The sequence below is a fragment of the Ranitomeya variabilis genome, chromosome 4 (assembly GCF_051348905.1).
Source record: "Ranitomeya variabilis isolate aRanVar5 chromosome 4, aRanVar5.hap1, whole genome shotgun sequence".
Classification (NCBI taxonomy): domain Eukaryota; kingdom Metazoa; phylum Chordata; class Amphibia; order Anura; family Dendrobatidae; genus Ranitomeya; species Ranitomeya variabilis.
The window spans coordinates 52,678,346-52,703,482 of NC_135235.1; the positions used below are offsets into that span (position 1 = coordinate 52,678,346).

General features: G+C 46.1%; 1 protein-coding gene across 5 annotated transcripts; it reads left to right on the forward strand.

Annotated features, from left to right (window-relative positions):
- Nucleotides 1-204: 204 nt before the first annotated feature.
- Nucleotides 205-12,973, forward strand: SFR1 (SWI5 dependent homologous recombination repair protein 1). Of its 5 annotated transcripts, none has more exons than XM_077258522.1 (4): nt 205-351; nt 4,133-4,246; nt 10,087-10,446; nt 11,855-12,973. In XM_077258522.1, exons 2-4 carry the CDS (start codon nt 4,154-4,156, stop codon nt 12,041-12,043), a joined length of 642 nt encoding a protein of 213 aa, XP_077114637.1. In that variant the 5' UTR covers nt 205-351; nt 4,133-4,153; the 3' UTR covers nt 12,044-12,973. The 5 variants fall into 5 exon arrangements, with proteins under 5 accessions (XP_077114637.1, XP_077114640.1, XP_077114638.1 ...); XM_077258525.1 differs by having other exon boundaries at nt 208-334; XM_077258523.1 differs by having other exon boundaries at nt 283-432.
- The last annotated feature ends 12,164 nt before the right edge of the window (nt 12,974-25,137 follow it).

A 25,137-nucleotide genomic window follows, 5' to 3' on the forward strand; every position in this document is an offset into this window, starting at 1 on the left:
GAGAGGTTGCACACCGTATTTTAATATATTTTTATTTTCAGCACTTTCAAATGCTTCTACAATTTTTCTCCTCACACCGCCGGCTCCTGCTCCTGCTCCATGACAACCATGTGCCTGCCTGCCCTGTCTGCTTCGGAAGTTCCAGTAAAATACTAACTAGTGACTATCAACAAACCTCAACATCCAATCAGCTGTCCCGTTGAAATCACGTGCGGGTGTAAGGCTGCTGATTCTGTTCTCTGATTGGCGGAGCTGCCGCGTTTGCCCCTCGATAGGATGTCGCCGCTAGGTGGGCGGGGCGCAGGATGGCGGGAGCTTTGATTGACAAGCGCTGGTGGGCTCCGCTGTCCGGTCAGTATTCGGTCGCCTGAGCGACTATCGGGGGTCGTACGATCAGATTGCCCATTGTGGTTAGTCATGGCAGACTGGCAGGTACTTGTAGTACCCCGATAGCTGGTGACACGATCTGAACAAGGTGGTTGTTCTTGTAATGTGTCTTTAACCCTTTAAGGACCCTTTTTCTCTTGGTCACATGATATAAGTTGTATTTCATTATTATTCCTCCCGGTGTTTGTCTCTGGGATGTGTTGCACGTCTTATTGCCATCATTTTAGTATTTATACGACTCTGCCTTTTATCCCATATTTTCTGAGCAGCAGTTCAGGGTTTTTGTTGTTTTTTTTTGTTTTACACTTATTATAATTTTCTGCTGTTTTTCCCAAATAAAACATTTTCCTTTATTTTAAATATATTTTTTTTCCTTTTAAAATACCAGATAAATCCAAGGATTAAAGGAGACGTCCAGGGGATGAAAAATAATAAAAGCATTTAAGTCCCCTGTACAAGTGAGATGACAGGCATCGGATGTTGGGGGAGGGGATCGGCTGACCATCTGATGGGTGCGAGGGGCCCCCAACCCTCCCCCTGATGATGTCGGGGAGAGAAAGATCAATCAGAGGAAATTTAAATGCCCGATTCTTATGGTTTCAGGGAGATAAGCCAATGCCAGAGAGCAATCAGCAGAACTGATCCAAAAGCTCATCTATATAGGAGAGTCGGCCGCAGCTAAAAATCTAAGCCATAATTGCCGGCCAGAGCCGGTGATGACTGATCTCCTGCCGGTCTCTGCCGCTCACTGTCTGAGGTGGGTCGGCACTGTGGCCAGTGATTGGCTAAAAGCCGCAGTGCACGCGCTCGACCGCTGCTGCAATCATTCTCTATGGGGCTGCGCTCGGCTTTCTCCTGCACTCCTATAATGAATGGACGAGTCATCAGCATCTGACCTGTCTCTCCATTTCTGAACAAGGATAGAAGTTCCCCCTCGAGAATAAAATTCACCCAAACTGACGATTGGTGCTGGTCCAGGGGTCGGGCCTATCTCACTGATAGGTAATAACTTGTTTTCACTGGACAAGTCTTAAGGGCTATTCCCCAAATTGTAAGATGTCACCTTATCAATGGGATAGGGGTCAACTTCCAAATCACTGGGGGTCTGACAGCTGCAGTGTGCTCAACCTCCACTCCATCCATTGTCTCTTTCCCTGCCCCAGCGTCTCCTGTGATGTCTCTGCCCCAGCATCTCCTGTGCTGTCTCTGCTCCTGCCCCAGCATCTCCTGTGATGTCTCTGCCCCAGCGTCTCCTGTGATGTCTCTGCCCCAGCGTCTCCTGTGATGTCTGCGCCCCAGCATCTCCTGTGATGTCTCTACTCCTGCCCCAGCGTCTCCTGTGATGTCTCTGCCCCAGCATCTCCTGTGCTGTCTCTGCCCCAGCGTCTCCTGTGCTGTCTCTGCCCCAGCGTCTCCTGTGATGTCTCTGCCCCAGCGTCTCCTGTGATGTCTCTGCCCCAGCGTCTCCTGTGATGTCTCTGCCCCAGCGTCTCCTGTGATGTCTCTGCCCCAGCGTCTCCTGTGATGTCTCTGCCCCAGCGTCTCCTGTGATGTCTCTGCCCCAGCGTCTCCTGTGATGTCTCTGCCCCAGCGTCTCCTGTGATGTCTCTGCCCCAGCGTCTCCTGTGATGTCTCTGCCCCAGCGTCTCCTGTGATGTCTCTGCCCCAGCGTCTCCTGTGATGTCTCTGCCCCAGCGTCTCCTGTGATGTCTCTGCCCCAGCGTCTCCTGTGATGTCTCTGCCCCAGCGTCTCCTGTGATGTCTCTGCCCCAGCGTCTCCTGTGATGTCTCTGCCCCAGCGTCTCCTGTGATGTCTCTGCCCCAGCGTCTCCTGTGATGTCTCTGCTCCTGCCCCAGCGTCTCCTGTGATGTCTCTGCTCCTGCCCCAGCGTCTCCTGTGATGTCTCTGCTCCTGCCCCAGCGTCTCCTGTGATGTCTCTGCCCCAGCATCTCCTGTGCTGTCTCTGCCCCAGCGTCTCCTGTGCTGTCTCTGCCCCAGCGTCTCCTGTGATGTCTCTGCCCCAGCGTCTCCTGTGATGTCTCTGCCCCAGCGTCTCCTGTGATGTCTCTGCCCCAGCGTCTCCTGTGATGTCTCTGCTCCTGCCCCAGCGTCTCCTGTGATGTCTCTGCTCCTGCCCCAGCGTCTCCTGTGATGTCTCTGCTCCTGCCCCAGCGTCTCCTGTGATGTCTCTGCCCCAGCATCTCCTGTGCTGTCTCTGCCCCAGCGTCTCCTGTGCTGTCTCTGCCCCAGCGTCTCCTGTGATGTCTCTGCCCCAGCGTCTCCTGTGATGTCTCTGCCCCAGCGTCTCCTGTGATGTCTCTGCCCCAGCGTCTCCTGTGATGTCTCTGCCCCAGCGTCTCCTGTGATGTCTCTGCCCCAGCGTCTCCTGTGATGTCTCTGCCCCAGCGTCTCCTGTGATGTCTCTGCCCCAGCGTCTCCTGTGATGTCTCTGCCCCAGCGTCTCCTGTGATGTCTCTGCCCCAGCGTCTCCTGTGATGTCTCTGCCCCAGCGTCTCCTGTGATGTCTCTGCCCCAGCGTCTCCTGTGATGTCTCTGCCCCAGCGTCTCCTGTGATGTCTCTGCCCCAGCGTCTCCTGTGATGTCTCTGCCCCAGCGTCTCCTGTGATGTCTCTGCCCCAGCGTCTCCTGTGATGTCTCTGCTCCTGCCCCAGCGTCTCCTGTGATGTCTCTGCTCCTGCCCCAGCGTCTCCTGTGATGTCTCTGCTCCTGCCCCAGCGTCTCCTGTGATGTCTCTGCTCCTGCCCCAGCGTCTCCTGTGATGTCTCTGCTCCTGCCCCAGCGTCTCCTGTGATGTCTCTGCTCCTGCCCCAGCGTCTCCTGTGATGTCTCTGCTCCTGCCCCAGCGTCTCCTGTGATGTCTCTGCTCCTGCCCCAGCGTCTCCTGTGATGTCTCTGCCCCAGCGCCTCCTGTGATGTCTCTGCCCCAGCGCCTCCTGTGATGTCTCTGCCCCAGCGCCTCCTGTGATGTCTCTGCCCCAGCGCCTCCTGTGATGTCTCTGCCCCAGCGCCTCCTGTGATGTCTCTGCCCCAGCGCCTCCTGTGATGTCTCTGCCCCAGCGCCTCCTGTGATGTCTCTGCCCCAGCGCCTCCTGTGATGTCTCTGCCCCAGCGCCTCCTGTGATGTCTCTGCCCCAGCGCCTCCTGTGATGTCTCTGCCCCAGCGCCTCCTGTGATGTCTCTGCCCCAGCGTCTCCTGTGATGTCTCTGCCCCAGCGTCTCCTGTGATGTCTCTGCCCCAGCGTCTCCTGTGATGTCTCTGCCCCAGCGTCTCCTGTGATGTCTCTGCCCCAGCGTCTCCTGTGATGTCTCTGCCCCAGCGTCTCCTGTGATGTCTCTGCTCCTGCCCCAGCGTCTCCTGTGATGTCTCTGCTCCTGCCCCAGCGTCTCCTGTGATGTCTCTGCTCCTGCCCCAGCGTCTCCTGTGATGTCTCTGCTCCTGCCCCAGCGTCTCCTGTGATGTCTCTGCTCCTGCCCCAGCGTCTCCTGTGATGTCTCTGCCCCAGCCTCAGTCTCTTACCTGACAGGAGAGCACAATATTGGGGCATGACATGGCAGTAAGCGCAGCAGTTTATGTGCGCACTCTTAGATCCCGTCACAGACCCTCCATGGATCGGGTGCTGCATCCTGTGCATATTAATCACATACAAGTGTCAGCTGATATTTTGATGCTTTTCTTATTGTTTTTCACCTCTTATTTCTGCATTGTTTTTCTTTCTCTAACAGGAACCCTTTCATTAAGCAGAAATGGAGGAAGGAATGGACCATCATCCCCCGAGTTCTGCGCCCACACTGTACGTTGGTTCTCCGGAGCCTGAGGACAACATATCGGCCAAACAAGTAAGAGTGTAATCATCACGTGTGAAATTGGCTCAGATCTGAAGGGAGTTTCTATTTTCTTTCCATTACTCCTTTTCCATCTATGACAGCAGGTGCAGACGGTCGTATTTTCGTTCTGAGTGTGATCCAACAAAACATCGGGTCGCACTCGGACCAATGTTGTTCTATGGAGCCGTGGACATGTCCGATTTTTTTCTGAGTCTGTCCGAGGAAAAAATTGCTCCATGCATAATTTGCACCTGTAAAATCAGATTGCACTCAGTCATGCAAGTTAATGTGTGTGTGAAAAATTGGACTGCACTCGCATTACATCAGAATGCAGTTTGATTTTCACGGACTGACAGAATGGAGAAGATGGAGAATTTTTTTTTTTTTTAACTCAACTGATAAAATCGTATCGCATTCTGATGATAGTCTTATCAGAGAGTGATTAGCATAATCAGACCAATTTTCTCGGATGACCCTGGCCTGAGAGTGACCCCTAAACTAGAGCTCTCCTGATGTTTCCAAACTGCAACTCTTAGGCCTCTCAGACATCCCTTATTTTCTTTTTTTCTTTTGCATATAAGAAAAATTGGACTATTTTTCATCCGTGCGCTGGGTTAGATTTTTATCCATTTTTCGCCTTGTCTGGTTTTTATCATCTAGGTGGTATCCTTATTTCTAGTAGGCAAAAAAAATACACTCCTACCCATTAAACAGTAAAAAATAATGGACTCGGATGACGCATAGATGGTATCTGTGTCCTGTCGAAGTTTCTGCCTACTCATTTACATAAATTTGCAAACCTTGATCTGTAGATTTTATCAAAATCGGAATTGCGCCTGTGTTTTTTTGGGGACACTCGGTCTGTAATAAAACCCGACACCTGTGAACAGCACCTAAGATTATAATGGGTTTGTATTCCATTCATGAAAACTGCAGGTAGAATACATACACAAAACACGGACGTCTGAATGAGGCCTTAGTGGCTGAGAGTTGTAGCTTTGCAACAGCTGGAGAAATACTGGTTGGGGGGGTCTGTAGATAGTTGGAAACATTTGGAAAATTCACAGAAAAGCGAAGAACAAAAATCTCGTAGTCAGTGCCTTGTGCAGACTGATAGTGGCACCTATGTGTTTGGATTGAAATCCATTATGGCCCATTTTAGGTGAGCCCATAATCGGGAAACGAGGGTTCCTAAGGACACTTGCCCCAACTATCGGCCCGTCTTAATGACTGTTGTGGGAAAAGGAAGGCAAGGAATACGTGATGGTTCGGACTTACTATTCCCTTCCCTATGTCATTGTGGCGGTCTTCTTGAAATCGGAGGAACCGAACCCTAATCGGTGCAGAGGCAAATGGCACCAGTCAATATGACTATACAAGAAGGTATAGTTACTTTTCAGTCCCAGGCTGGAGGGGTGTTTTAAAATTTCCTTTCATTGGAACTAATAATCCCAGGCTGACCCCTGAAAAACACTTATATAGCATTATCACTCCTCCACCAAACTCTACTATTGGCACAACACAGTCAGGCGGATAATGTTCTCCCGGTATTTGCCAAACCCAGACCTGCCAGATAGAGAAGTGCGATCCGTCACTGTACAGAACACGTTCCCACTGCTCCAGAGTCCAGTGGTGGCAGCTTTACACCACTCCTTCCAACTTTTGGCATTGTGCTTGGTGATGTAAGGCTTGCATAGAAAACCCATACCACGAAGCTCCCAGCAGTTTTTGTACTGATGCTAATACCAGACGAGGTTTGGAGTTATGGAATCAGAGCATTGGCGACTTTACTGCCCTCTGCTCCTCAGCACTCGGTGACCCCGCTCTGTAACTTTACGTGGTCTCCTCTTCATAGATGAGTTTCTGTGGGTCCTTCCAAGCAAGAAGTGAAAAAAAAGGGGGAAAATAGAAAACATGTATCTACGTGATATACCGTATTCTCTTCTTCCCTCTCTAATACGGGTAGCGCCTCTTGTAATCCAGAAACTGGTACTAAGAGATCAGGAGGAAGGAGAAAGGATCCTGTAGATATTTAGTAAAAATCAATAATGGTGCAAATGTTGTTAATTGGGGAGTTGTATCTATACCCCTAGGAGATTGAACTGGTTGTCTTGGTTGGCGCCACCATTGCTGGAGGTGCTGACTCCATTTACTAATATTAAAGTTTTTAAACTTTATCCCCCAAAAACCCCAGCATGTCTCCCGTCTCTGCCAATCTCTCCATTTGATCATACTTACAAGCATTTTTTTCTGTTTATCAGTCACAAAAACACATTAAAAGTAAAATATGTTGATGATCCCTCAAGGAAGGACGGGGGGCAGAGATGATTACCCCAGTCTCTGATAAACAACATTTACTAAACACCTCAGTAGCTGAGCAACTTTCATACATCTCTATACAAGTTTTTTATTTCATGTCCCTGAGAATTTCCCCGATGAGTCACATTTACTGCGTGATTCTGTACAGGAGTAATCACCTTGTTTTCTCCTTTATTTCGGGGGGTAGGTGGGGGCCTCAGGTAACTCTATCACATGACGCCTTAGGCAAAATGTAATGAAAAAAGACATTTTTTATTACCAACACAGATGGCGTCCTTCGCCTGTGAAACATTACAACATACTTCTGGTACAGCAGGTGAAATGCATCCAGCTCCAGAATCTTCCATCCTCTTAACTTACACTTTAAGTGAAAAAAAAATACTACTACAAACCTTGGGAGTAGTGATGAGTGAATGTGCTCGGATAAGGTGTTATCTGAGCATGCTTGGGTGCTAACTGAGTGTCTTCGGCGTGCTCGAAAAATATGTTTGAGTCCCCGCGGCTGCATGTTGAACAGCCACAACACATGCAGGGATTGCCCATCTGTTAGGTAGTCGCTGCACGTATTGCGGCTGTCGACTAGCCACGATACATGCAGGAGCTGGAACATATTATTCGAGCACGCCGAAGACAGTTGCACTAGTGCAGGTGTTGCAGTGGGGCCCCATTCACTTCTATAGCGCTGCGATGTAGCAGCGGCATCAAGCCGCAGCCAAAGTCTTTATGTAACCCCAGCTTAAAGCCCCCCAATTCATAATTTGTGTTTTTTTTTTAAGTTACTTTTATTTTCTTTATCATGTGGTATTTAGGGATGTGGAGTCAGTCGGTGTCCATTTTGGTGGAGGCAGCATAAAATGGACTGACCCCTATAATATAATAATTGGGTACAGTAGTACAATGCGGGATGCGCTGTAAATTTTTTCATAATAATTTGGGAAGGTTATGAAATGTCCTATAAATGTCAGTTCTGTTCCTGATCTAAGCATCTCGACTTTTAGTTGAGATGAATCACTTTATGCACATGCTCAGTAGTGATCAGTGCTGTGAGGTCGGAGTTGAGATGAATCTGTGCTGCGCTTTATGCACATGCTCAGTAGTGATCAGTGCTGTGAGGTCGGAGTTGAGATGAATCTGCTGCACTTTAGGCACATGCTCAGTAGTGATCAGTGCTGTGAGGTCGGAGTTGAGATGAATCTGTGCTGCGCTTTATGCACATGCTCAGTAGTGATCAGTGCTGTGAGGTCGGAGTTGAGATGAATCTGTGCTGCGCTTTATGCACATGCTCAGTAGTGATCAGTGCTGTGAGGTCGGAGTTGAGATGAATCTGCTGCACTTTAGGCACATGCTCAGTAGTGATCAGTGCTGTGAGGTCGGAGTTGAGATGAATCTGTGCTGCGCTTTATGCACATGCTCAGTAGTGATCAGTGCTGTGAGGTCGGAGTTGAGATGAATCTGCTGCACTTTAGGCACATGCTCAGTAGTGATCAGTGCTGTGAGGTCGGAGTTGAGATGAATCTGTGCTGCACTTAATGCACATGCTCAGTAGTGACCAGTGCTGTGGAGTCGGGGAAATTCAGGAATCATGGGTTTGGCTTACCAAATCCACAGCCCTTGTGCTATTTGTTGCCGTTTTTAGCACCAAATTCTTCAGGTAGGCGCACCTGGTTTTTGACACTTGCTCATATTAGAAATGTCCTTTATTTTTGCTTTGCACATTTTCAGACAAACAAAAAGTTTCAAAGACACCAGATGTATTCCTCAATAAGCTTCTTTATTAATTATAACATTTGTAAGAACCAGGGAAACAGTAGTGAACACACTTACCCAAATGTATTTAATACTTTGTACAAAAGCCTTTGTTGGTGATGACAGCTTCCATATGCCTCCTGTATGGAGAAACTAGTCGCAGGCATTGCTCAGGTGTGAGTTTTGGCCAGTCTTCCTCACAAATATTCTTCAAATCATGAAGATCCCATGGACTCCTTATATGAAGTCTGAGCTTTAGTTCCTTCCATATATTTTCTATTGGATTCAGGTCCAGTGATTGGCTCGGCCATTCTAGCAACTTTATTTTCTTTCTCTAAACCCAATTGAGAGTTTCCTTGGCTGTGTGTTTGGGATCATTGTCTTACTGAACTATCCACCCTCGTTTCATCTTCATCATCATAAACCGATTACTGATTAGTTGTCATAAATTCTGTTCCTACCACAATCCAGCCTTTTGTACATACAGAGCACCATTTAGGCCGGGTTCACATTGCGTCTTTGGTGTCCGTTAGACGGACTACGTTACACCGCGGCATAACGTGGTGTAATGCAGTCCGTTAACGCCGCCATTAATTCCTATGGAGGACGCATCGCTAGCGCATGCCCACAATGGGCGTGCGCTAGCGATGTGCCGTCATTGAGTGACGGACCCTGGGACGCGGGCTGCAGCGTTTCCGGGTCCGTCACTGCTAACGCAGATAGAGCTAGCAGATGCTCTATTTGCCCTAGCGCGCTGACATATCGGTACTTGCGTTAACAGCAGCCCGTTAACGCATGTGTTGAACGGGCTGCTGTTAACGCAATGTGAACCCGGCCTTATTGCAGTGACTTAAAGGGGTATTCCCATCTCCAAGCTACAGGTGTAATAATATTAAGAAATACCTCCAAATAGAAATTTAGTCTAGTTCTTCTGATTCACTATGTCACTCACCCTGTATGCAGGGCAGTACAGTAGCTTAAGTATCTATGGTTACGCCCACTAACAAGTAACTAACTTACGGTCACTATGTGAGTGGTTGTAACCATGGATACCTAAGCTACTGCAATGCCCTGCACATGAGGTAAGTGACATAGCTAATCAGAAGAACTATACTACATTTCTAATTGGAGTTATTTGCTGATATTATTATTACACCTGCTACATATTGAAATAGGATCTTGGAGATGGAAATATTCAGGTGAATTAGAGAAAAGGCTTGTTCACACATGATGTTGTTGAATTATATTTCTGAAATCTCATGTGCTTGATGCTTTTTTTTTTTCTTGCTTATTTTACCCATCAGTGCATTTTTCTACAATCTGCAGCATGTTAATTCTTTCAATGTTTTTTACCCATTAAAACGAATACATTTAAAAAAAAGCCACAAAAAGAAAAAAATGCTGTCAAAACGCAGCATGTGAACATACCCTAAAAAGGTGCAGTATGCAGGAATGGCCAGTGAGCTGGCTGGAGCAGATAACAGCTATTCGGCAGGGTACCAGGTGACGTACCCCCATCAATGTTAGACCTCGTTCAGATGTTATCAGGGGTTTTTCTAGTGCGCAAAAACAATGGTCCAATTTTCATCAGTGTTTTGGATCGGATTTTAATCAGTGTTTGGTCAGGGTCAGTTTTTATCCTCTGGGCTTCATCTGTGATTTTCTCCTATGGTTGACAAATAAAGTCTGTGGACCGGGACTAACACATAACACAGCTAACAAATGTAGTCGTCTGGGCAGCTCAAGACCAATAATGATGTCACTGTTACATTTTTTTATTTCCGTAGCCCATGAGCGCGAGTCTTCGAGAGCGTCTGAAGAAATGTCGGAGATCTTTTAACCCAACTTGTACAGTGGCAAAGAGGCTGAAAGTAGACGGTGATGACGGCGCCGTAACTGCACAATGCTCCAGAGATTCTTCTCTTTCAGAAGTCTCAGAAAATAACTCTACATTTGTGCTCATCCCTGGACCGAGCGAGAGGTCAGAAGGAGGAGCGGTCCTGGAAGCTTCTCCATCCAAGGGAGACGTTTCTGCAAGTAAAAGCCACCAAGAAATGCTGCAAGAGAAGAAGAGATTACAGAAGCAAGTACAGGAGAAGGAGGAGCATCTGAGAAGGCTGAAGATGGTCAAACTGTACAGATCTAAGGTAAAATCTCTACAACTGATCCAGCAGTCAGCTGTAATTCTGGGGAGCTTCCAGTACCAAGTGTCCAATCTATCCTCCCCACCGCTCCTCCACTCTCAGCACTATGTTCCTCCTGGACTCCTGGCATAAGTAACGCCCCATCGACTAGTCAAAGCCCTCATTAGCATAGGAAACAGGGCAATATAAATGCTTTTTTTAAAACCATATTTGACTGGTTAGGCAGGGGATTTACACCTAAATAAGTGAATGCTGCTGGGTTGGAGGACATGGTGGACCTTACAGGTTCCCTTTAATAGATTTAGCACAGTTTTTCTCCATCGTCTTCTTCTGGCTTTGGCGTAAAAAAAATTACCCTTATTTTTCTGACTATAAGACGCACTAGACCATAAAATGCCCCAATGTTTTAGTGGCGTAAAATAGGAAAAAAAAATTGACAGGCTGTCCTTCAGTGGAATTTGCCTATGTCATGTTCTTCTACATTTTGCGCTAGCACGCCGCTCTTGCCATTGGCGGCGCTGGCACACATTCATGTCCTGATGTTCTCCAGCAAAGGGGCGGCGCATACTCAGAGATTCATCTTTGGCAGACTCCAGGAAAATAGCGCCGTTGGCTGCGCTTGCATATATTTGGATCTCGGCTCATTAACAAGCAGAGATTTCGATTTGCGCATGTGGTGCCATTTTGCTGGAGACCGCCGCAGGTTAATCTGAACATGCGCCACCAACTACTCCTTCCGCTGCTGTCTTACTGCATCAGTGACCCTGCTCCTTCCTCCTGTGACTCCCTCCCGCTCTGTCTCCCATAGCGAACCAGGTATGCTACATTTGGATAATAAGACGCACCCCCCATTTTCCTTCCAAATTTTGGGGAAAAAATGCGTCTTTTAGTCCAAAAAATACAGTACATAAAAAAACCAGTGCTGTTAAAACGAAAAGAAAAATTCTGATATAAGGTGTTAACTGAGCATGCTCGGGTGCTAACCGAGTGACTTCGGCGTTCTCGAATAATATGCTCGAGTCCCCACGTCTGCATGTCTTGCGGCTGTTTGACAGTCTCAACATTTGCAGGGATTATCTGTTTGTTAGCCAATCCTTGCATGTGTTGCTCCTGTCGGACAGCCGCGAGACAAGCAGCCGCAAGGACTTGAACATACTATTCGAGCGTCCTGAAGACACTGGGTTAGCACCCGAGCATGCTTAGATAACACTTTATCCGAGCACGTTTGCTCATAAATAATCCCTACGTGTCTGATCTATCTGATCACCCGGAATTGAAAAGATAATATGGCGCTGACATGCTCCCCTGTAATGTGCAGCTCAACTTGGGAAAGCTGGTTGTGCTTTTATGTGTAATTAATTTTGTAATTTTTTTTATTGATGTTACACTTATAATTTTTTTCTTTATTCAGAACAATCTGACGGAGCTGCAAACTCTAATAGATAAGTGGAGAGAAAGTAGCCAGCTCTTACTGTCCGAGATCCAGAAGGCATTGTCTGCAGAGAACAAGCAGATTGGTTTGACGCAACTGATTGAAAACTGTGGCCTGGATGAGAAGTTGCTGCGATACAACAGAGCCGAGGAGGACTTTGATGCATAATGTCTGTAGAGGACCAAAGCATTCATATAGAAAACCCAAATATGTTAAAACATCAAAAGTAGAAATAGATCCCACCATAAGAGACAAGAGTCACGTTTTATCTTGTGGTCCCCTCCAACTTTAGGTTCCCAAAATAAAAAAAAAATCAAACAATAAGTCAATTATAGAGGCATTGTGGCACCGCTCACTTCTGTATCGGGAGTTGAGCAGCGCCGATGACTGGCAAATGTCCATATTCTAACCGGCCCGGCTGGAACAACCCTTTTAAACCTATCTTCATATGTTAAAAAAAATTCTGTAACCTTTTTTATTTAATATAGTTATTGATTTTCACATTAATCAAAAAGTAGCAGCAACTATATATCATAGTTTACAGCCATATGTATTTCACTTATTGCCATAATCAATCCAAACAGGAAGAAAAAAAAAGATCAAACTATTTCTCCACTTGCATATATTCATTAAGCTATGGAGCCTAAATTCTCATTTAGGCCTCGCTCACACGAGCACATAACAAGGCTGAGTGCTATCCAAATTTTTTTATCGGATATAATTCGGCCCAGTGTTATATATGGGGCAGTGCAGATCAGTAGTTATTTTCTCATACCGATTTGGCATGATAAAACAATGGCTGTGAGTGCCTCCCATCGGATCACAAGCACCCATGCAATTCTATGGGTTTGAGTGAAACATCGGATTGCACTTGGATGTCATCAGAGCGCAGCCCGATTACGCGGACAGCGGCTATTGAGAAATTACGAGAAAATCGGAGAACAATGTACTGGCGCTCAAAGTCTGACCGGGACTGAAAAAATTTTGGAAATCTGTTAATTTGGTAATTTGAGTGCTTATCTATGGTCTGAATACTTTAAATGTGAAATAAATTATTACCAGTATTTTTTTTGTTATTAAATCTATCTGGTTAGTTTATCTTATTGTGTTGTTGTGAGTTATTTGGTGGTTTCCGCAGCCGTATCCTCTGGACTCTCACGATAGCTGTGCGCTGTACATACATTGTGGCCAGGGACGAGGGGTGTGATACAGAACACATCACTGCTATGTTTTTCTCTGAATGTGAAGGGTTTGGTTCGAGAATGGACAAAAAGCGTTGGGAATTCTGAAACATTAATCATAAACAGCAGCCCCCGCAGCAAATACTTTCCCATAAACTTTTAAGAAAAAATATCAAGTTTAAACCAGAGCTTTGCATTCTGACTTTAGGCAAATACTTTCAATGTGTAATCACATTTTTTAAAGCATAATAAAGTAATATTTTACATTTTTGTAATTACCGTTGCTTTTTAAGAAATATTTTTCTATTATGAATGTAAATAATCTGTCCTCTCTTAAGAAAAAAAGACAGTTTTTAATGTCCGTCGATTTCTCTGCTTTCACACTGATCATGTAGCAGTTCAGGCTTTGTTCACTATTACGTCCGAGGCTCCATCCAGAGCCTTTGTTGCCGAATCTGTAGAAAAACATGATCTTGCTTCCTTCATCCTCTACAAGATAAAACTACGTTTGGTGCACATACCGGGCTGATAAGTCTGGGAACTGTCTCGATTTTCATTCTATCTTGACATCCACTACTTATTAAATGGGCGGTTCTTCTGCATTCTGCCAGCACTATAAGATCTGGAATTTTCTTTTCTTCACCTCCCACCAATATTCTCCTGCCAAAGTCCAATGACAGCCTGCCTCTGTTCTACCTGTGGATTTTGACAATAGAGCTTCAGCAGACAAAAGAAGTTCTTCCTTCCTGTAATCCGTCTACACATCTCTGCTGCTGTAGACGGATTACAGACAATTAGCGGACCTTGTCTATGAAATGAAGTCAAGTTGTTCTGACAGTACAGGGACTGTTAATTCTTAAAAGGTAACCAATTTTTGGATGATTTTCACAGCGCTTATGATTGCCAAAACAATTGAATGTGACGTAACTTGGTTGTCTGATCTTTCTTAACATTTAATTCACGATTGCCTGAGAATTTGCATCGGGGACAGTAGACCCCAACAATCTTGACTATGATACTTATTTTTTTTTCTTTTCATTTGTGACCTCTTCCTAACCAACATTATAAATAATTAGACTATTTACCATATTGTGCCGGGCAGGTCCCACCACTTGGGGATCATTCAGTATTGAATTGTATTGTAGCTGTTGTGTTACTATGCCGTAAGGTTTGCCTTTTAGTAGCTTGTCCTCCCTGTATGCCTTTCTTCTTCATCCTTATTCATTGTATGTCAACCATCTTAAGAAGCTCATGTCTTGCAGCTCTGGTTCAGAATAGCCTTTTTTAACCACTGTATTTGTGTATAACTGCAAAAATTTAGCTTTAAATGAAACTTTCTGGAATCTTCATACGTGCCTCTGCACTCGTGTCAAACTACCTGATGATATCACTTCGTGTGAGTACAGGTACATAGAGACAGCCAAGAAATGGTGTCTCAAACATCCCACAGCCTAGTTATAAAGTCAGAATAGAGTCACATCTTTACATTTATGGACAGCTTTATTCATCTATTTACACTTCTATACCAGGAGAGGTCTTTGAACAAATTATTAAACAGCATGTATGCAAGTACTTGGATAAGAATACAGTAATTAAGCAGAGCCAACATGGATTTGTAGCAAACAAGTCATGCCAGTTTAATCTAATTTCCTTCTATGATGGAATCACTGACTGGGTGGATCAGGGAAATGCGGTAGATATAGTATATTTTGACTTCAGCAAAGCATTTGATAAAGTATCTCATACTATCCTTATTGAAAAAAAAAAGTATGGAATGGACAAGGCTACTGTCTGGTTGGATTCATAACTGGCTCAGTAATCGTACTCCAAGAGTGGTAATAAATGGTTGCACATCGAATTGGAAGAGTTTTCCAGTGGGATACCGGGAGGCCCTATCCTGGCCTCAGTGTTTATCTAGATAAGGGAACTGAAGGTAAACTAATCAAAGCTAGGAGGGATAGCTAACACTAGAGAAGACAGACAAAGGATTCATAAGAATCTGGATAAGCTTGAACAATGAGCAGCGACTAATAGAATGGAATTTAACGGAGAATTGCAAGATACTACATCTGGGCAAGAAAAACAAAAAATACATCTACAGAATGGGAGGAATAGAACTAAGCAACAGCACGCCTGTAAAAGACTTAGGTATATTAATAGATCACAGATTGCACATGAGTCAATACTGTGCAGCAGCAAGAAAGGCAAACAGTTCTGTGATGTATTAAGAGAAGCATAGAGTCTAGATCACGTGAAGTAATTATCCCTCTACTCCTCCTTGGTCAGACCTCATCTGGAATACTGTGTCCAGTTCTGGACTCATTGAAAAACGAGCAAGTTCAGAGAAGAGCTACCAGGATGGTGAACAGACTGCAAAGTATGTCCTATGAGGAACAGTTAAAGGATCTGGGAATGTTTATCTTGCAAAAAAGAAGGCTAAGAGGAGACTTAATAGCTGTCTACAAATTTCTGAAGGGCTGTCACAGTGTAGAGGGATCATCCTTATTCTCATTTGTACATGGAAACATGAGAAGCAATGGGATGAAACTGAAAGAGAAGATACAGATCAGAACAAGCGTTTTGACAGTGAGGGTGATCAATGAGTGGAACATGCTGCCAGGGCCGGCGTCAGCACCCGGTGTACCTGGGCAAGTGCCAGGGCCCTGGCGAGAAGGGGGGGCCCATTTACGGTGCTAACGCTACAACACACACACTTATGCGCTCCTGGGGGGCTCTGTTATGATCCCAATGGTAGAGGATCTCAGGGTTTTCAGCAAAGTCTGCAAACATAAAAAACCAGCTCATAGGGAGGTGGTAACTGAGCTGACCGCATACCTGATCCTAGCCCACAACTAATAGCAGCCGGGGAACGTACCTACGTTGGTTGTTGTGAATTGGATTTTATTGGCTCCCTCTTGTGGTCACTAGCGACATGACACTTTGAGTTTCTTTCCTCAGCTTGGTACCCACCTGGCTCGTTAGTCCAGGGGTGTTGCTATTTAAGCTTCCTGGATTTTCAGTCTGGTGCCTGGCATCGTTGTAATCAGTTCCTTTCTGTTTGCTCCTGTCTGCTGGTCCTGGTTCTTGCAAAATAAGCTAAGTTCTGCTTCCTTATTTTTTGGTTATTTGCATTGCTCTTATTTTTGTCCAGCTTGTACTAAATGTGATTCCTGATTTTGCTGGAAGCTCTAGGGGGCTGATATTCTCCCCCCGGGCCGTTAGACGGTTCGGGGGTTCTTGAATATTCAGCGTGGAAATTTTGATAGGGTTTTTGCTGACCGTATAAGTCATCTTCCTATATTCTGCTATTAGTCAGTGGGCCTCTCTTTGCTAAAAACCTAGTTCATTCTTACGTTTGTCTTTTCTTCTTACCTCACCGTTATTATTTGTTGGGGGCTTGTATCCAACTTTTGGGGTCTTTTCTCTGGAGGCAAGAAAGGTCTATCTTTTCCCTTCTAGGGTTAGTTAGTTCTCCGGCTGGCGCGAGACGTCTAGAACCAACGTATGTACTTTCCCCGGCTGCTGCTATTTGTGGTGCTAGGATCAGGTATACGGTCAGCCTAGTTACCACTGCCCTATGAGCTGGTTTTTGTGTTTGCAGACTTGGTAATAACTTCTGAGACCCTCTGCCATTGGGGTCATAACAGTATGCCAGGCCGAAGGTGAATGTTTAATGCATTGCAGAAGTGGGATAATAAGAAAGGAAATTCTGAGTTTTTTTTTTAATTTTTTTCTCTTTGTTCCTCCCCTTTACCTCTGAGTGGCTTGAGCTTGAATGTCCAGACTTTGATTACTAGTGTGGATCAGCTTGCTGCACGTGTGCAGGGCATTCAAGATTTTGTTACCAGTAGTCCTATGTCTGAACCTAAAATACCTATTTCTGAACTGTTCTCTGGAGACCGATTTAAGTTTAGGAATTTCAGGAATAATTGTAAATTGTTTCTATCTCTGAGACCCCGTTCGTCTGGAGATTCAGCTCAGCAAGTTAAAATTGTTATCTCATTCTTGCGGGGCGACCCTCAGGATTGGGCCTTCTCGTTAGCGCCAGGAGATCCGGCATTGGCAAATATTGATGCGTTTTTTCTGGCGCTCGGGTTGCTTTACGAGGAACCCAATCTTGAAATTCAGGCAGAAAAAGCCTTGCTGGCTATCTCTCAGGGCCAGGATGAAGCTGAAGTGTATTGCCAAAAATTTCGGAAATGGTCCGTGCTTACTCAGTGGAATGAGTGTGCTCTGGCCGCAAATTTCAGAAATGGCCTTTCTGAAGCCATTAAGAATGTGATGGTGGGTTTCTCCATTCCTACAAGTCTGAATGATTCCATGGCGCTGGCTATTCAAATTGACCGGCGTTTGCGGGAGCGCAAAGCCGCTAATCCTCTGGTGGTGTTGTCTGAACAAACACCTGATTTAATGCAATGTGGTAGAATTCAGACTAGAAATGAACGGAAAAATCATAGACGTCAGAATGGGTTGTGTTTTTACTGTGGTGATTCTACACATGTTATATCAGCATGCTCTAAACGCCTAACAAGGGTTGTTAGTCCTGTCGCCATTGGTAATTTGCAACCTAAATTTATTTTGTCTGTGACTTTAATTTGCTCATTGTTTTCCTACCCTGTTATGGCGTTTGTGGATTCAGGTGCTGCCCTGAGTCTTATGGATCTGTCATTTGCCAAGCGCTGTGGTTTTGTTCTTGAGCCGTTGGTAAATCCTATCCCTCTTAGAGGTATTGATGCTACGCCATTGGCGGAAAATAAGCCGCAGTTTTGGACACAGGTAACCATGTGCATGACTCCTGAACATCGGGAGGTGATTCGTTTTCTTGTTCTGCATAAAATGCATGATTTGGTCGTTTTGGGTCTGCCATGGTTACAGACCCATAATCCAGTCTTGGATTGGAAGGCAATGTCTGTGTCAAGTTGGGGCTGTCAGGGAATTCATGGTGATTCCCCGCCGGTGTCTATTGCTTCCTCTACTCCTTCGGAAGTTCCTGAGTATTTGTCTGATTATCAGGATGTATTCAGCGAGTCCAGGTCCAGTGCTCTTCCTCCTCATAGGGACTGTGACTGCGCTATAGATTTGATTCCAGGTAGTAAATTTCCTAAGGGAAGATTATTTAATCTGTCTGTACCTGAGCATACCGCAATGCGTTCGTATATCAAGGAGTCTCTGGAGAAGGGGCATATCCGTCCATCCTCTTCCCCTCTTGGTGCGGGATTCTTTTTTGTGGCCAAGAAGGACGGATCTTTGAGACCTTGTATAGACTATCGGCTTCTGAATAAAATCACTGTTAAATTTCAGTATCCTTTGCCTCTGTTGTAGGACTTGTTTGCCCGGATTAAGGGTGCCAAGTCGTTCACCAAGATAGATCTTCGTGGTGCGTACAACCTTGTGCGCATTAAGCAAGGAGATGAATGGAAAACTGCATTTAATACGCCCGAAGGTCATTTTGAGTACTTGGTGATGCCTTTTGGGCTCTCTAATGCTCCTTCAGTGTTTCAGTCCTTTATGCATGATGTCTTCCGGAAGTATCTGGATAAATTTATGATTGTTTATCTGGATGATATTCTGTTTTTTTCTGATGATTGGGACTCGCATGTAAAGCAGGTCAGGATGGTGTTTCAGGTTTTGCGTGAGAATGCTTTGTTTGTTAAGGGCTCAAAGTGTCTCTTTGGAGTACAGAAGGTTCCCTATTTGGGTTTTATTTTTTCCCCTTCTGCGGTGGAGATGGACCCAGTCAAGGTCCGAGCTATTCATGATTGGACTCAACCCACGTCAGTTAAGAGTCTTCAGAAGTTCTTGGGTTTTGCTAACTTCTACCGTCGTTTTATCGCTAACTTTTCTAGAGTTGTTAAACCTTTGACGGATATGACAAAAGAAAGGTTCTGATGTTGCTAACTAGGCTCCTGCAGCCGTGGAAGCTTTCCAAGAGCTGAAGCGCCGGTTTACTTCGGCGCCTGTTTTGTGCCAGCCTGATGTCTCACTTCCCTTTCAGGTTGAAGTGGATGCTTCTGAGATCGGGGCAGGGGCAGTTTTGTCGCAGAGAGGCCCTGGTTGCTTTGTAATGAGACCATGTGCTTTTTTTTCTAGGAAGTTTTCGCCTGCTGAGCGGAATTATGATGTTGGCAATCGGGAGTTGTTGGCCATGAAGTGGGCATTTGAGGAGTGGCGTCATTGGCTCGAGGGTGCTAAGCATCGTGTGGTGGTCTTGACTGATCACAAAAATCTGATGTATCTCGAGTCTGCTAAACGCCTGAATCCTAGACAGGCCCGTTGGTCATTGTTTTTCTCCCGTTTTGACTTTGTGGTCTCGTATTTACCAGGTTCAAAGAATGTGAAGGCTGATGCTCTTTCAAGGAGCTTTGTGCCTGACTCTCCTGGAGTCTCAGAGCCAGCTGGTATTCTTAAAGAGGGAGTAATCTTGTCAGCCATTTCTCCGGATTTGCGACGTGTGTTGCAGAGATTTCAGGCTGGTAGACCTGACTCTTGTCCACCTGACAGACTGTTTGTTCCTGATAAATGGACCAGCAGAGTCATTTCCGAGGTTCATTCCTCGGTGTTGGCAGGGCATCCGGGGATTTTTGGCACCAGAGATTTGGTGGCTAGGTCCTTTTGGTGGCCTTCCTTGTCACGGGATGTGCGGTCATTTGTGCAGTCCTGTGGGACTTGTGCTCGAGCTAAGCCTTGCTGTTCTCGTGCCAGCGGGTTGCTCTTGCCCTTGCCTGTCCCGAAGAGGCCTTGGACACACATTTCCATGGATTTCATTTCGGATCTTCCGGTGTCTCAGGGCATGTCTGTCATCTGGGTGGTATGTGATCGCTTTTCCAAGATGGTCCATTTGGTGTCTTTGCCTAAGCTGCCTTCCTCTTCCGATCTGGTTCCTTTATTCTTTCAGAATGTGGTTCGTTTGCACGGCATTCCCGAGAATATCGTGTCTGACAGAGGATCCCAGTTTGTTTCCAGGTTCTGGCGATCCTTTTGTGCTAAGATGGGCATTGATTTGTCGTTTTCGTCTGCCTTTCATCCTCAGACTAATGGCCAAACGGAGCGAACAAATCAGACACTGGAGGCTTATTTGAGGTGTTTTGTTTCTGCAGATCAGGATGATTGTGTGACCTTCTTGCCATTGGCTGAGTTTGCCCTTAATAATCGGGCTAGTTCCGCTACTTTGGTTTCGCCATTTTTCTGCAACTCTGGTTTTCATCCTCGTTTTTCCTCGGGACATGTTGAGCCCTCTGACTGTCCTGGGGTAGATTCTGTGGTGGATAGGTTGCAGCAGATCTGGAATCATGTGGTGGACAACTTAAAGTTGTCACAGGTGAAGGCTCAGCGTTTTGCCAACCGCCGCCGTGGTGTGGGTCCCCGACTTCGTGTTGGGGATTTGGTGTGGCTGTCTTCTCGGTTTGTTCCTATGAAGGTATCCTCTCCTAAATTTAAGCCTCGCTACATCGGTCCTTATAAGATTTTGGAAATCCTTAATCCAGTGTCCTTTTGCTTGGATCTTCCGGTGTCGTTTGCCATTCACAACGTGTTCCATAGGTCTTTGTTGCGGCGCTACATTGTGCCTGTGGTTCCTTCTGTTGAGCCTCCTGCTCCGGTGTTGGTTGAGGGCGAGTTGGAGTACGTGGTGGAGAAGATCTTGGATTCTCGTCTCTCCAGACGGAGGCTTCAGTATCTGGTCAAGTGGAAGGGCTATGGTCAGGAGGATAATTCCTGGGTGGTCGCCTCTGATGTTCATGCGGCCGATTTGGTTCGTGCCTTTCACGCTGCTCATCCTGATCGTCCTGGTGGTCTTGGTGAGGGTTCGGTGACCCTTCCTTAAGGGGGGGGTACTGTTGTGAATTGGATTTTATTGGCTCCCTCTTGTGGTCACTAGCGACATGACACTTTGAGTTTCTTTCCTCAGCTTGGTACCCACCTGGCTCGTTAGTCCAGGGGTGTTGCTATTTAAGCTTCATGGTGCCTGGCATCGTTGTAATCAGTTCCTTTCTGTTTGCTCCTGTCTGCTGGTCCTGGTTCTTGCAAAATAAGCTAAGTTCTGCTTCCTTATTTTTTGGTTATTTGCATTGCTCTTATTTTTGTCCAGCTTGTACTAAATGTGATTCCTGATTTTGCTGGAAGCTCTAGGGGGCTGATATTCTCCCCCCGGGCCGTTAGACGGTTCGGGGGTTCTTGAATATTCAGCATGGAAATTTTGATAGGGTTTTTGCTGACCGTATAAGTCATCTTCCTATATTCTGCTATTAGTCAGTGGGCCTCTCTTTGCTAAAAACCTAGTTCATTCTTACGTTTGTCTTTTCTTCTTACCTCACCGTTATTATTTGTTGGGGGCTTGTATCCAACTTTTGGGGTCTTTTCTCTGGAGGCAAGAAAGGTCTATCTTTTCCCTTCTAGGGTTAGTTAGTTCTCCGGCTGGCGCGAGATGTCTAGAACCAACGTAGGTACGTTCCCCGGCTGCTGCTATTTGTGGTGCTAGGATCAGGTATATGGTCAGCCTAGTTACCACTGCCCTATGAGCTGGTTTTTGTGTTTGCAGACTTGGTAATAACTTCTGAGACCCTCTGCCATTGGGGTCATAACAGTTGGTTCTAGACGTCTCGCGCCAGCCGGAGAACTAACTAACCCTTTCAGAGAAAATCAGACCTCACTTGCCTCAAGAGAAAGGTACCCCAAAGTAAAGACAGGCCCCCAACAAATAATAACGGTGAGGTAAGAAGAAAGGACAAACGTAAGTATGAACTAGTTTCAGCAAAGAGAGGCCCACTATATAATAGCAGAAATATAGAAAGCGGACTTATGCGGTCAGCGAAAAACCCTACAAAAATATCCACGCTGAATATCCAAGAACCCCCGCACCGACTAACGGTGTGGGGGGAGAATATCAGCCCCCTTAGAGCTTCCAGCAAAATCAGGAATCACATTATGAACAAGCTGGACAAAAAACAGAACAATACAAATAAACAAAAATAAGAAAGCAGGACTTAGCTTATCTTGCAAAAATCAGGACCAGTAGACAGGAGCAACCAGACAAGGACTGATTACATTGATGCCAGGCAATGGACTAAGAATCCAGGAAGTTTAAATAGGAACACCCAGGGTCTAATGAACCAGGTGACTACCAACCTGGGGAAAGAATATCCAAGTGCCATACTGCTAGTGACCACAAGAGGGAGCCAAAAAGTATAGTTCACAACAGTACCCCCCCTTTAAGGAGGGGTCACCAAACCCTCACTACGACCACCAGGGCGATCAGGATGGGCAGCGTGAAAGGCGCGAACCAAATCAGCCGCATGAACATCAGAGGCTACCACCCAGGAATTATCCTCCTGACCATAGCCCTTCCATTTGACCAGATACTGAAGCCTCCGTCTAGAGAGACGAGAATCTAAGATCTTCTCCACCACGTACTCCAACTCGCCCTCAACCAAAACCAGAGCAGGAGGGTCAACAGCAGGAACCACAGGCACAATGTACCGCCGCAACAAAGACCTATGGAACACATTGTGAATGGCAAACGACACAGGAAGATCCAAACGAAAAGACACCGGATTAAGGACCTCCAAAATTCTATAAGGACCAATAAAGCGAGGCTTAAACTTAGGAGAGGAAACCTTCAGAGGGACATACCGAGAAGACAACCAAACCAAATCCCCAACACGAAGTCGGGGACCCACACCGCGGCGGCGGTTGGCAAAACGCTGAGCCTTCTCCTGTGACAACTTCAAGTTGTCCACCACATGATTCCAAGTCCGCTGCAACCTATCAACCACGGAATCCACCCCAGGACAGTCAGAAGGCTCAACATGACCTGAGGAGAAACGAGGATGAAAACCAGAGTTGCAGAAAAATGGCGAAACCAAAGTAGCGGAACTAGCCCGATTATTGAGGGCAAACTCAGCCAATGGCAAGAAGGTCACCCAATCATCCTGATCCGCAGAAACAAAACATCTCAAATAAGCCTCCAGCGTCTGATTAGTTCACTCCGTTTGGCCATTAGTCTGAGGATGAAAGGCAGACGAGAACGACAGATCAATGCCCATCTTAGCACAGAAAGATCGCCAGAATCTGGACACAAACTGGGATCCTCTGTCAGACACGATATTCTCAGGAATACCGTGCAAACGAACCACATTCTGAAAAAACAAAGGAACCAGATCGGAAGAGGAAGGCAACTTAGGCAAGGGCACCAAATGGACCATCTTGGAAAAACGATCACACACCACCCAGATGACAGACATTCCCTGAGACACCGGAAGATCTGAAATGAAATCCATGGAAATGTGTGTCCAAGGCCTCTTCGGGACGGGCAAGGGCAAAAGCAACCCGCTGGCACGAGAACAGCAAGGCTTAGCCCGAGCACAAGTCCCACAGGACTGCACAAAAGAACGCACATCCCGTGACAAGGAAGGCCACCAAAAGGACCTAGCCACCAAATCTCTGGTACCAAAAATCCCAGGATGCCCTGCCAACACCGAGGACTGAACCTCGGAAATAACTCTGCTGGTCCATTTATCAGGAACAAACAGTCTGTCAGGTGGACAAGGGTCAGGTCTACCAGCCTGAAATCTCTGCAACACACGTCGCAAATCAGGAGAAATGGCCGACAAGATTACTCCCTCTTTAAGAATACCAGCCGGCTCTGAGACTCCAGAAGAGTCCGGCACAAAGCTCCTAGAGAGAGCATCAGCCTTCACATTTTTCGAACCAGGCAGGTATGAGACCACAAAGTCAAAACGGGAGAAAAACAATGACCAACGAGCCTGTCTAGGATTCAGGCGTTTAGCAGACTCGAGATACATCAGATTTTTGTGATCAGTCAAGACCACCACACGATGCTTAGCTCCCTCGAGCCAATGACGCCACTCCTCAAATGCCCACTTCATGGCCAACAACTCCCGATTACCAACATCATAGTTCCGCTCAGCAGGCGAAAACTTCCTGGAAAAGAAAGCACATGGTCTCATCACAGAGCAACCAGAGCCTCTCTGCGACAAAACAGCCCCTGCACCGATCTCAGAAGCATCCACTTCAACCTGAAAGGGAAGTGAGACATCAGGCTGGCACAAAACAGGCGCCGAAGTAAACCGGCGCTTCAGCTCCCGGAAGGCCTCCACGGCCGCAGGAGCCCAATTAGCAACATCAGAACCTTTCTTGGTCATATCCGTCAGAGGTTTAACAACGCTAGAAAAGTTAGCAATAAAACGACGGTAGAAATTAGCAAAACCCAAAAACTTCTGAAGACTCTTAACAGACGTGGGTTGAGTCCAATCATGAATAGCTCGGACCTTGACTGGGTCCATCTCCACAGCAGAAGGGGAAAAATTAAAACCCAAAAAGGAAACCTTCTGCACTCCAAAGAGACACTTTGAGCCCTTCACAAATAAAGCATTATCGCGCAAAACCTGAAACACCATCCTGACCTGCTTTACATGAGAATCCCAATCATCAGAAAAAACTAAAATGTCATCCAGATAAACAATCATAAATTTATCTAGATACTTCCGGAAGATGTCATGCATAAAGGACTGAAACACTGAAGGAGCATTAGAGAGCCCAAAAGGCATCACCAAGTACTCAAAATGACCTTCGGGCGTATTAAATGCAGTTTTCCATTCATCTCCCTGCTTAATGCGCACAAGGGTGTACGCACCACGAAGATCTATCTTGGTGAACCAACAGGCACCCTTAATCCAAGCAAACAAGTCCGACAATAGTGGCAAAGGATATTGAAATTTAACCGTGATTTTATTCAGAAACCGATAGTCTATACAAGGTCTCAAAGATCCGTCTTTCTTGGTCACAAAAAAGAATCCCGCACCAAAAGGGGAAGAGGATGGACGAATATGTCCTTTCTCCAAAGACTCCTTTATATAAGAACGCATCGCGGCATGCTCAGGTACCGACAGATTAAATAATCGTCCCTTAGGAAACTTACTACCAGGAATCAAATCTATAGCGCAGTCACAGTCCCTATGAGGAGGAAGAGCACTGGACCTGGACTCACTGAATACATCCTGATAGTCAAACAAATACTCAGGAACTTCTGAAGGAGTGGAGGAAGCAATAGACACCGACGGGGAA